We start from the raw sequence: 12901 nt of genomic DNA, 5'->3' as shown, positions 1-12901 counted from the left end.
ATTTTAGTAGAGCCACCGTGTGGCTTAGAGTGGCGGGGACTGAGACTGGGGACTATGGTGATAGACCAGGAAAGAGCTGTGAGGGTCTGACCTGGGGTAGGGGCAGGAGGAGGGGTAGCTTACGAGCGAAAATAGGAGCGGACTTCTCCCACCCTCGTCATCTCTGGCTTCCGGGGGGAGTGCCACACTTTGCCGTAGAGCAGGGTGTTTAGGGGAAGAAGGGGCTCTGGGAGATGACTGAGCCAGAGGCCTCTGTGGGGCTCCAGATACTTGATGGTCCAGAGCTGAGGAGTGAGGATGGGAAGGCTGTAGTGACGGACGGCAGCACCAAAGGAGAGCTTGTCGGACAGGAAGGCTGAATATTTCCACACATTTTTGGCGTTTTCATATTCTGTAAATAGCTACATTATAGGGAAGACCACATTTTTTACAACTGTCATCCTGGCTTGGCCAGACTGAGGGTCCTGACCTCCCAGAGACTCACCCCCCGCTTGTCCCTTACTTCCCTTCATAGTTTTGAGATAAACCTGAGGAAGCTTCCGAACGAAGTCTGTCTGTTGATAAACTCTAGCATTTTGATGCATGTCTGTGTACTTTTTCGTAGACAAATGTTTAAGGTTATTTCAGTGTTAAGAAGTATGTTTCTATATTCTAAAGTTGTTGTGTTGTTATTTCCATAGTCTTATGATTGATCTTATTGAAGTTGAAAAGGAGCGCCTTTTAGATGAAGTAAGTTTTCTCTGAGTTCTTATTCCATTTCACGGCCAGTGACAGACCTGCTGCCCGTCCCCACTGTGTTCCGAGAACCGAACGGTCACTTCACAAACACTGAGAACTTAGGCCCTTCAGTGTTAGCAAAGTGAAAAGAAAGAAGTTTGACAGCCCAGTCAGATGGTATGTATTGAGAGCCCAGCATATGTTAGAAATTCACGAGTACAAGCACGACACTCTGGGAGTCAGGGCAGAGGCCTGTGAGAAGCTTCCTAAAAGTGGGCTTTCAAGGCGCTGGAGGTATAACAGCTAGGACTGTGCGGTCGAGGAGAAATTGTCACATGAGCGCCGCCTACAAACGCAGTGGGAACTCACAAGCAGACACTGCTTTCAAGCAGGACATTGCCATCAGAATGAAAAGCGTTAAAAGCGAGGAAAATTTTGAGATGGCTTCTGAAAGATGGGTGTGATTGGGACAAGCAGGACATAAGGAAGCAAATAAATGTTGAGATCCACTGTTCCAAAGTAACACATTCTCCTTCCTGTGCACTTGTGGCAGCCCCTTAACGCCGAGTATTTGGGGACTAGCTTTGATTAGTTGCTTTGTGATCTTTAAGCTGAAACAGCTGGATACTCTTTTATTGAGAAGTATATAGTGGTGAATAAAAACAAACGTGAATTTGATATTGAAATTCAGTGTTTGGTATCCATGTTGTATTATCTCTTGGCCCATAAATTCTATTCAGGTCCATACATAGAAGCCCTATGGTGCTGGACAGGACTGGAGCACGTCGGAATCCTTGTGTGTCCATTAGGGATGAAAACAGTGTTTACTCCACCATGGTTTTGTTAGGGTTCAGTGAGGTAATGTTAGTGAAGCCTTCAGCACCCTCCCTGGCCAGGCTCCAGCGGCTGCTGTCTGGGGTCGTCAGCTCATTAGAGATCGGGCAGGACTCCGTCCTTCAGCAGTAATCAGAAACAGTCAGTGCCTCCCAGGGAGCGGCTCGTAACACTTGTGGAAACTGCTTGACTGGAAAGTCTGACTCAGGAGAGCTGTTGTGAACGTTCACATTCTCTCTTCAGTGGTTCACCCTGGACGAGGTCCCAAGAGGAAAGCTGCACTTGAAACTGGAGTGGCTCACGTTGATGCCAAATGCTTCAAACCTCGATAAGGTGCCGTGATGGAGTGTTTCCCCTGACAGCTGAGATTAGAATCTCTAGACTGCATGGCTACTTGGCTTACAAAAATTACAGCAGTGGTTTTGATTGTTGCGCTCTAAGTCACTACAGTTGCATCAGGGGTAAATTAAAGGTACCGGAATGTTTTAAAAGAAGGATTTATAGGTCCTTCCCACCTGCTTTACGAGATCTTCACGTTTTGTGCTTGATATACTTTGGGGGTTTGGCGAGCCGCAGATCACCTGTGCTTTATTTAATTGATTTGTGTAGATTTTTTTAAAATTTTTTTTATGTTTCTGAGACAGACACAGAGCATGAGTGGGGGAGGGGCAGAGGGAGAGGGAGACACAGAATCTGAAACAGGCTTCAGGCTCTGAGCTGTCTGCACAGAGCCCGACGCGGGGCTCGAACTCACAAGCCGTGAGATCGTGACCTGAGCCAAAGTCAGAGGCTCAACCGACTGCTCACCCAGTCGCCCCTGATTTGTGTAGATTGTCATTAAAATATATTTAGTGTTTTCATTCTCTCTGTGTTGCATATATTGGGTGGTTTATTTCACCACCTTTCTTATTTTCTTGAGCATTACAGACATAATCAGGTAGAAGTACTCTAAAATCTTCTGGAAACACACCTGCTGAGGCTTTTTGTCCTTTCCTTGTAGGTGCTGACAGACATCAGGGCTGACAAAGACCAAGCCAATGATGGTCTTTCCTCTTCGTTGCTGATCTTGTATTTGGATTCAGCAAGGAACCTTCCGGTAGGTAATGCCATGGGAGCTCCCTTGGGTGCCCGTTTTCTGGCAGTAGATCTTGTGTTGAGCCACACCGTGTCACCAGTATTGCTCCCAGGAGAACAGCAAAGGGGAGGGGTCAGTGTGTATTTGCTTCATGAGTGTAATTTATGTTTCTGCATCTTACTGATTGTCCAGAATGTTCAGAGTTATCTTTACTCTGACATGCTTTATGAAGAAATCTCCATTACATAAGAAAAGGATGTGCCTGGTAGTTAGGGAAGAAGATACTCCGTAGAAAATCACTAATTATTAAAATGGAGTTCCCTAGGGATGGACATTGTCTTCTCTGGCATGGGAATAAAACAAAGCAGCTCTGTCCACGGCCCCAGAGTCCACTCTGGCTGTGGCGTGGCAGGACGGCCGGTGGGCAGCCTGGTAGGACAGGCGCTGGCTGGAGCCCCTGGTGCCCTGTCCCGCTTGGCTCCCACGGCCCGGAGGGAGAGCCCCTGCTTGTTTGCATCAGAACTGTTTGCTCTTAGAAAACACTGTGAAGTGCAGCTTTTATAGGTAATGACCACAGCTGTGGGGAAGAAAAATCCCACCGTTCTGTTCATGTGAAGTCTCACGGGATCCTCCACCACCGTACTTTAAATCCACTATTTAGGGTAATGTGATCATTATATAAATGTTACATTGTTTTGATCACTTTTTTTGAGTGCCAGTTCCCATACCCAGCGGATGGTCATTCCTGCCTTCTTTCACTGTGTTAAACACCAGACCAGTTCTGTTGAGGTTTGCAGGCTGTTTTCTTGCTAAGCCTATAATAAGTGCTCATCCATCCCGGCGCATTTGCATGTAGTCTCCCTGTGTCCTCTCCTTGTTGGCATCGACGTGGTGGAGACAGACGAGAAAGCAGAGTGTTTACTGCCCTTCACAGTTTGCATCCAAGTGTCTCACGTCAGACTGTCCTCGTCTCACCTCCCCGCGGAAGCCCACGGAGTGCACACCCCACTTCTCCTCCAGTGCCTTTCAGGCTCTGAAAATTGCACTTTACTTGCACTTAGCTCAAAGCAAAGTAAATGTACTTTGTGCATCCCTGTGTTTTAGTTAAGGTTTTTGACAAAATGTAATTGATCTGTTTTTATACTGGGAAGATGTAGTGAACACTGTGTAATTATATGCAACTGTACTCTTTCTTTCAGTGAAGGTTTCTTGACTAATTTTAACTTCATAAATTCTTAATTTTTCTTAAAATGTTACTTAACCTTTTGGCCAGTCTTCCAATTCAAACTCTGACTTTTTCCGTTAACGATCTCAATTTGGGGAAAGTTGTTTTGTTGTTATTTAACCTTCCTGCAGAATTTCTCATACAGTAGAACTTTTTGGTTTTTAATCACAGTAATGTTTGTTTTACAGTCTTTTATAATGCCTGATGGAAGTGAATTTGTTATATATTTTAGGATACGGAGAATAGTATTAAGTGAATTGGCAAGAAAGAATTAGGCCTCTTTCGAAGTGTGTATTTTGTCATTAAATTGAAATTTGAGTAATACCACGTAAGCAAAACAAAAGCAAAAATGAATTTATTAACCTTTTATTAAAATGGCACTCTGTGCATGAAGTATGCTCTGTGTGTCAGAGGCAAAGGATCTTTGCAAAACCGCTGCCCTCTCGGGTGTTTAAGTTAAACGACAGCGTTTGCCCACCGGTTCTCCTGCGTTTCTGTGGGATGCTTTGACTCTGCCTTTTGCAATCCTGTTTATTAGTGCTTCTTGTGCGTTCACTGACCGCGGTCCACCATTCTTTGCTTTCTCCTCCTGTTTCCACTCTCCTAAGAGTATCTACGAGGGAAACTTTGGGTGTGGCTACTTAAAAGAGAGGCGAGCGTCGGGACTAGTGTTTTGTGAAAATACTACCTCAGTCTATAGAGCACTATTTGTGAGTTCTCCAGTGTTCTTTCTTCCTTTTGTTTTAATGGAGACTGCTAGAATGTGGGCTGGAACTTCTAATGCCATCTATTCAATGGTGGAATGATGTGGCATGCTTTTTTAATTTTCTTGCATGATTTCAGTTACTGTGCGTGTGTTTCTTTTGTGCTTGTTTTGTAAAAGTAACACTGCTGTAACCAACTTTGGTGACTACATCTGATGATGAGATGAACAAATCTGGTGAGTCGTGAAGAATCCTGACATTCCTAAGCTGCTACTGGCCCATAAAAAAATAAAGATAAAAATTCTTCTGAGGGGAAAATGAAACCATAATAATTAAAGCCGATTTTCTGAGGGTTCATCTCAATGTGAGATGTAAATGTTTATTTGCAAGCTTTCAGAAAACGTCCTTAGATCTCCTTTTCCCTCCTGATGAAACACAGAAGTGTCAGAACTTGGCCTTCCTTGAAGTGCCAGCTGTACCTGTGGGGATGGTCAGTGAAGACGGATGTCCAGCTGTTGCCCTGGAAACGTGCCTTCTCCTCTTTTTAACCAGAGCTCCTAAGGGAGAACAAAATACATTGAGTTTATGATTCAGCTTCTTTTAAGGAACTTAAAGAATATCCAGGAGAGGATAACTGAGCATTTCTAACCCACTTATTTGGGAAGCTGACTTTGATCTTCTTACGTCTGTTTCATGGGGTCTTGCTCTGGGGCCCTGATTCCTGGTACTACTGTTCTTGGTGCTTGTAGCAGACAGTTGTTTTTACTTGCTTTAGGGTCAAAGAAAGTCACCGATGGCTTAGTCATTAGTCTAGAAAGTTACTCTTTCTGGGCTGATTTAATTCAATAACTTAGTGAGATTCATAAAGTTCTTCAGCCCTTGAATCTAACAGTGGTAGTAATGCTTTGTGTTCTCGAAGGGATTTCATTTCTGTTTCCACGTGCACTTTCAGTGTATTCTTATCAAAGAAGGGTGGGGCAAAAGTTGAATAATAGGTATTTTGCCCCATTTTATCCGTGAGGGACATCGAGACCCTGATGGGTTAGGTGAGCTGTTGAGAGTCACGTGGGTAGGAAATGGTAACCGTGGTCTCCTTCCTCACTCTGCTTGCTTGTTGCTATTTGAGGTGTTTTCAAAGTCAAGATGAGGTCACTGGTACGTGTTGGCAAACATTCTCTGTAACTCTCGAGTTATGAAATGACTTTATATTTTGAGTGTTTCTTAGTGACGGTTGTAAGCTGCTGTGGACAACAGTGTGACCCTCCTGCATAAACTCTGTTAGTCTGCAGTGGTTTTTCTAAGTTACGTTTCCTCATTCAGTAATTGCTTTCTTTAAAGGGAAATATTTCTGACCTTGTGTCAGGATTTTTTAATTGCTTTATGATCTTGAGCTAAGACATTGCTAGCTTATCAAAACCAACTTCCCTCCCACATTATCAAAATCATACAGTAGTGCTGCTTAGTGATTCAATCATAGGCATCAGCACAGTGTTTTATGAGATTAATTTGACCAGATTTGATTGCCTTTTTTCTTTTTTAAAGAAAATTGGATTTTATCGTCAGGTTAAATCATTGCTTTCTCAATTTTCCCCCAAAGGCTGAGACTGTTGGTATTTCTGGTAAAGGCCAGCCCCGTTGGTCTTGTACCTTCTACCTACTCAGGATACTTAATTTGCAGCCCCATGCATGCATTACCGCCATCTGGGAACCTTTGGCACTACAGGACTTTCTCCCGTGTGGAAACAGTCTCTTGACGATACAGACTGTCGGCACTTTGCCCTCCTGTTTTGATCAGATTTGGAGCTGAATGTGACCCTGGAGCGCCGAGGGTGTTCTCTGGCTTCCAGTGGCCAGCTTTCCAACCTGGGAACCTGGGACTTACATAGTAACACGCATTTGCTGAACGCCTTCCAAGGGCTCTCCCTGTCCGCCCTGTTTAATCTCCCCATCACATCACTTTTCAGATAAGGAAGCTGAGGCAGCACAGAGAGTGTGAGGGACAGAAGTTAGAGACCCAAGATCGCAGCTAGTCAGTACCAGAGCTGGGCTTTGAACTCTGCCTTGTGACCCCTCCTGTCTACCCCATGCTAGTGTAGAGTGAGGTTGTTACCACTTCAGGTTTGTGAGTTCACAGAGCTGTCCGTGGGGTTTATCTGAGATGAGTGTTCACACTGTTGCCTCCTTGGTATCCGTAAAATTGGATACTTGGTACACAGTAGCAAGATCACTGGGTGTGATGATACAAGGTGCCATTTCACTTGTAAAAAGTACAGGTGGCATTACTTTAAGGTCTTTAAAGACCAAAAGGGGGTGTACCCGGCTGGCTCAGTCAGTGGAGTGTGTGAGTCTTGATCTCAAGGTTGTGAGTTCGAGTCACACATCGGGTGTCGGATTACGTAAAAATACAAATCTTTAAAAAGTCCGGGCGGCTACACTGCAGGTTATTACTGCCTCCAGTTGTGGGGAGCAGCCCGAGGCTGGAAGGTGCCGTGACGTCCGGGCCGACGCTGGCCCCCTCCCAGTGTCCCCATGTGATCTGGCCCGTCTCTCTTTCGAGCCTGCGCAGCCCCCCACGATCTCACAGCGCTTCTCTAGCTCTGCCACCCACACCACGGCCTCTCTCCTCACTTTTGCTTTCGTTGTGCGTGTTAGAATGAGATGTGCATCACACCTACCCAAAGTGAGCTTCAGCAGAGGTTTCCGTGACACCTGAGGGTTGGCGGTCCTCACATGTCAGGGCGGAGGTTCCCAGCCTCACCTGGCCCATCTGGTGGGTCCAGTGTTTAGAGCTCCACAGGCCGCCGCAGTGGTCTGGCCTTTATGTCACGTGAATTCCTTTGGGCTGGATGTTCCGTCTTCTCATCTGGCCCAGCCTGCCATGGCCACCGGAGGCTGGGAAGTTGGCTGTCTATCTTTCTTCACCATGATGTCTGCTGTTTAATAAAAACATAACAAAAAGCAGTTTGTCATTTGAAATTAATTACAACCGAAATGATAAAATCTTCCATGTTAAATGTCAGTCCTTGAAGGAGCTTACAGACAGCTCTGCCTTGTCCTCTTGAAGGCAAGAAAGTAATGATATGGAAAAAAAAAAAAAAGTCAATGAAACTAGGACATAAAACCCGTAATAATAGAACTTTAAAGCCAGGATACACTTTTGAAACGAAGTGTTCAGCCCCTGCGTTCGATACTCGGGAGAGAATGGCAGCGAAGTGGAAAAGGCCCACTTCTGCTGTGGTTTTGCACGAAGGTAAAGTTCAGAAGCAAGGGAAGGGTCAGCTGCTCGTATGGGGTGTGATTTGGCTTGAGAGCCACGTGGGCATCTTGAGCCCATCCACTTGTATGTCAGATAAAACCTTTAGTGTTGTCATGGGTGACGTCTTCATGAGTTTATTCAGGTTAAGAATAGTAAACAGAACCCTTTCTTAAAGTATCACTCCTGGATTTTTTCAAATCCCAAAGACAAGAGGGGTGGGAGTGAAAGAACAGTAATCGTAAAGGATCACAGTAATCAGAGGAAATGTATTTTGATATTTATAGATTAAAGGTTTATCCTAAGATAAAATCTTGGGCATAAAGAAGAATTGTATGTGCTACAAATGATTTTTACTGTGTCATTCTTGTTGGTGGTTTTCATTTAAAGATTTTTTTGTTTGTTCTCATAAATTTTCGTGTCATTATTAACCTTACATAAACTCCTCATTGCATGTTTTATTAACCCTTGGTATATTCATTTTCTTCTGACTTGAAAGAGTAACCCATTAGAATTTAACCCTGATGTCTTGAAGAAGTCTGCAGTTCAGAAAGCTTTAAAGGTAAACTAATAGTTTCCCTTTGAAAACTTAATTGAAACATATTGAAAGAGATGATATTTTAACTCACATGGGTTTATTGACAAACTGTCTCCCATAGTAATATAGTAATTAATTGTCTAGTTGGATCCTTTTTTTGTTTACCCAAGAATTAGTAGTTAGAAGAAATTAAGTCAGCTTTGAAGATAAATTTTATAAAGTACCAATATGGTAAATTAGACTTCTGTTTTGTTGGCCTCAGGCAGCACTATCTAAGGTACTTTTAAATCCTCTGCATTTTAATTGGATTTGAATTGGTGAAAATGGTGAAATAGAAGGTCTATTTAAAAACATAACCAATCTTTAGATTATGATTTCAAGGTATTCCTTGTGCACTGTGACTATCCATTTAGAAATCACCTCTTCCAATATGCTGAGTTAGGGCCGTCTGAGTCGGTGACCTCATGGCTTTTGGTGCTGCTGGGTTTGGGTGACAGATCTTTTGAGAAGCTTTAAGTTTCATTAAATGAGGTATATTGAAAACTAAGCTCCACTCCCTAAAACAACATGAACATGTATTTTCTGGCCAAATTGTTAAAAGTTTTCTATGACTTACAGTGTTTTATTATTTTTTTTCCGATTCTTTCGAACATTTTAGGATCAAATATTGGGGCGGGGGGGGGGGGGATTTAAATATAATGGTCTCAAGAAAATTCTGTCCGAAGGAATGGTTTTGAATCAGCTTCATCTAGAAAAAGAAGTTAAATTTTGAGTGAAGAAGACTGACAAAATGTCTGCTTTCTGCTGTAAATTTATTAAGTCCTCACCTGTACTGAGGCCATGAGGTGTGACCCAGCAGTGAGTTACTCCTTTGCAGTAGTGGTTAGCACGGTAGTTGAAGTAACCGCTCCAGTAACACTGGAAGGGATTAGATCAAGTCTTTCCTCACCGTTTCTTTGATGTCTGGGGATCATTGACCAGCGAGACGAAACGGTTGCAATGAAGGCTCTAAGTCAGACTGTTTGGGTTTGAACTGCAGCCTTGCCCAACTCCTCAGTATAACCTGTAGTGAGATGTCCGGTCCTCTGCTACTTATAGACTGGAAGTGATAGGATCTTTTTAGGAGTATCGAGTAAATTAAATAAGATCACACGTGTAAAAAGTGCTCAGTGTAGCTAGCATAATATGTACATTTTAATTGATATTTTACCATTTCATTTAAGTGTAACGGCAAGGCCTTGGAAATGGCATTGTGGCCATTATTTAAACATGAAAACCAAAGTTCAAATAGATGAAACATGTAGGTCTCAACAATCAGTTGTAAACCACTGAAACTTAATTCAAGACAGTCTAACTTAAACTCACATTTTCGGGATGCATGGCTGGCTCAGTAGAGCGTGCGACTCTTAATCTCAGGGTCGTGAGTTCAAGCCCCACGTTGGTTGTGGTGCCTACTTAAAATTCATATAAAAAATTAAAAAATAAAATGTTAAAAGATAAAATAAAAACTCATACTTTCATTATACCTGTGTATCTGACTGGGGCTGATGCATTTTGACTACTGCATTGTGGTACAAGACTTAACGATTTAACCTCTTTCATAGAATCTGGAACATCATTTGTTTAAAAATACACCATTATTTTAGGTGCCACTAAGAAAAAAAAGCTCCATTAAGGTTTGATAGTGTTTGTGTCTACTGGAAGAATTCTTAGACTCAGGATAAATACAGATTTTTATTATGTCATGCACACAACAAAAGGAAGAGAGAAGCAAAATAAATTGGTTAAGGCAAGAACAACTGTGTCCCAATTGGGATCCGCCCCGAAACAGGTCCATAAATTTTTCAAGAGATGTTAGAAAGGTAAAAAAAGAAAAATTGTGTCTCAAAATTGATAAGGCACGGTAACTTTAGGAGTGAAACAGCTGCTTTTTCAGAGATGAAGTGACCTACCCTAGCTAAGAAGCAATTTCTGTATCAAAGCAGTTGCTATATCAGAGGACGATTTCATTCCCTCCAGCGTAGCAGAACCCTGGCCTTGGCCCCGCGGCTCAGCATCTCCAGCCAAAGTGGCTCCACAAAGGAGGGCGCCCTCACTAGAGGCCAGCCCGCGTCCTGGCCACACCCAATTGCAAGGGAAGTTGGGAAATAGAATTTTCATGTGCAGAGGACTCGTGCCCACCTAGAACTCCGGGTTCCAGTGGTAAAGGAAGGATTTAGGTGAAGAGTTCATATTCTCTGCCACAGTAGTTTATAACCTTGGATGTTTTCTTTTTTTAATGGTGTTTATTTCGTTTTGCAGAATTTATTCACACCAAAAAGATGAACCAGAAAATAGATTATCATTGTATGTTTGGGCTAATAATATTCCGATAATCCTATGAATTTGACACCTATTTCTATCATTGCTGTAGTGTTAAGGATTGACTCTAAAATTGTTTAACAACAACAACAACAACAAAACATTTTTGTGACCTAATTAATTCCCACTAACACAGATATTTAACTGCATCTTCTTGTGGGGCTAAGTTAGAAATAAACCTCATGTCCCATGTATGTTGTGTCCCACTATGTTCTTTCACCTGTCTGCTCAGGTATGCTTCTCACCATTTGTTTTCTTATTCCTGAGTTTTTCTCATTATATTTATATCTGCTTAATTTAATGCAGTTCTAGATTGATGTTTATTCTTCCAGTCAGAATTACTTAGGAGCTGGTAAGCAAGAAGTGATATCTGATAGCTACATGTTTGCACAGAAGGTACGAAGTTAAAAATGTGAAGATATGTCTCTGATACTTTGTAGTGTGTTTATTATTCCCACCAGGGGACTATTCAGAAGTGTATGTTCCAGATGTTTGTCCTTCCTCATGCTTTTTGTTTCCATTTGCTGCACTTACTCATTTTCTTATCCTAGTAACATGAGTTTTGAGAGCTGGAATTCGCATTAAAGATATTTAGAAGTTTGCATTTTTCCAAACTAGCTTGCTTTAAAAATAAAAGGCCTTAGCATTTAAAAATCATATGGAAATAGGAATTTTCTTAATTTATTTCATGGTAGACCCAATTATGGCTTTGGATATGCTCAGCAATTATTTTCCAGTTAAATTGTTCCCAGATAGTCCCTGTAACTGAAGTGTCAGAATTAATTAGAAATGACTATTCATATGAGCCACTAATTTCATTTTTAGTAAGCCCCAGTTCAAGATGTATGTTTACTTATTTTGTCTTATTTTTTGTTTGTTTGTTTGTTTTTGGATAGTCAGGGAAGAAAATAAACAGCAATCCAAACCCTCTTGTCCAGATGTCAGTTGGACACAAGGCCCAGGAGAGCAAGGTGAGGTGCTGACTGGTTTCCTATGATGTCACTGTTACTGGTCTTAGGTGGGGACTGTCAGCGGGCTGCTAGTGCAGGCGTGAGGCATTGATTTCCATATCTTCCTCTCGTTTTCTCAAATCAGTTAGTTCCCAGATAACAAACTTCTTTATTGGGTAACGAATGTATTGTTTATGTTTAAAAATATCAACAACAAAAAAAAGGGGGGTGCCTGGGTAGCTCAGTTTGTCTCTCTTTCTCTCTCCCCCTCCCCCTTCTCCCCCCCCCCACTCCTCTCCCCCACTGTCTCCCTCTCAAAAAATAAATTTTAAAAATGCCATAATATGCTTTTGCTTGATTTCGTGGATAAATGACATGGTATAAATTTCTAAGTTTCCTTTGAATGCTCTATAAATATTTTGTTTGAAAGATAACCAGCAGTCCTTAAAATTCAACAAACACAATTCTGTGGCATTCAGAGGACATTGCTGTTGTTGTAATGTGTTCCACTTTCCTAATTTAAAAGAAAATATTTCAGGAATTATTTACAGTTACAGGCCATTGTTCGCTTTAAAATGTTCACAATTTAGGAAGCTTCCTGACTTCTAGCATTATGTGGTCCCTGGGAAAATAGTAGAACAAAGGCCAAACCAAGCAGATGAACTCTTGTCATTGGGATGGGCTCAGAGGTTGAGATTTCATAACTGTCAATTTCCCTGACACACTCTAAAAGCTTTGGACTGTCTCCATCTTTGAACACTTTTCACAATTAACACACAGCACATGCTCAGCAAATAAGTGTCTTGGAATTTAATTAAAGTCCTAAGCTTCCAAACACAATAAATGAATAACCACAGTCTCGGTAGCCCTTTTCCACAGAAAATACCACAGAGCTGATACTTGGTTATTTCTTTCAGATTCGGTACAAAACCAATGAACCTGTATGGGAAGAAAACTTCACCTTCTTCATTCACAATCCCAAGCGCCAGGACCTTGAAGTCGAGGTATTTTATTTGCATTTTTTAAATAGATTTGTTGAAATATAACCAACATACAAAGAGGTGCCCAGATTTAAAGAGTACAGTTCATGGACTCATCACCATAATTGATACATCTTTGTCAGATTTATCCCTAAGTATTTCATACTTTTTGATACATAATTTTTTTCAGTTTTCAACTTTTGATTACTAGTATCTAGAAATGTAAATGATTTTTGTATGTGGATATTATATTATTGTATTTGA

The 12901-nt window shown here is 41.8% G+C and overlaps 1 protein-coding gene across 13 annotated transcripts in view; it reads left to right on the top strand.

Moving 5' to 3' along the window:
• ESYT2 (extended synaptotagmin 2) overlaps positions 1-12901 on the top strand; it is an 81219-nt gene that overhangs the window by 55586 nt on the left and 12732 nt on the right. For 11 of the 13 annotated variants that reach the window (XM_042927264.1, XM_042927261.1, XM_042927263.1 and 8 more), the window contains 6 exons: positions 681-729; positions 1795-1884; positions 2552-2647; positions 8308-8370; positions 11604-11678; positions 12575-12661. In XM_042927264.1, the coding sequence (XP_042783198.1) occupies positions 681-729; positions 1795-1884; positions 2552-2647; positions 8308-8370; positions 11604-11678; positions 12575-12661 (460 nt within the window). The remainder of the gene's footprint in view (positions 1-680; positions 730-1794; positions 1885-2551; positions 2648-8307; positions 8371-11603; positions 11679-12574; positions 12662-12901) is intronic. The other 2 variants (XM_042927262.1, XM_042927266.1) reach the window with 1 other exon arrangement.

Source organism: Panthera leo, chromosome A2 (assembly GCF_018350215.1).
Source record: "Panthera leo isolate Ple1 chromosome A2, P.leo_Ple1_pat1.1, whole genome shotgun sequence".
Taxonomy (NCBI): Eukaryota; Metazoa; Chordata; class Mammalia; order Carnivora; family Felidae; genus Panthera; species Panthera leo.
The sequence above is the reverse complement of the archived record's forward strand: the minus strand, read 5'-3'. Positions and strand labels throughout refer to the sequence as shown.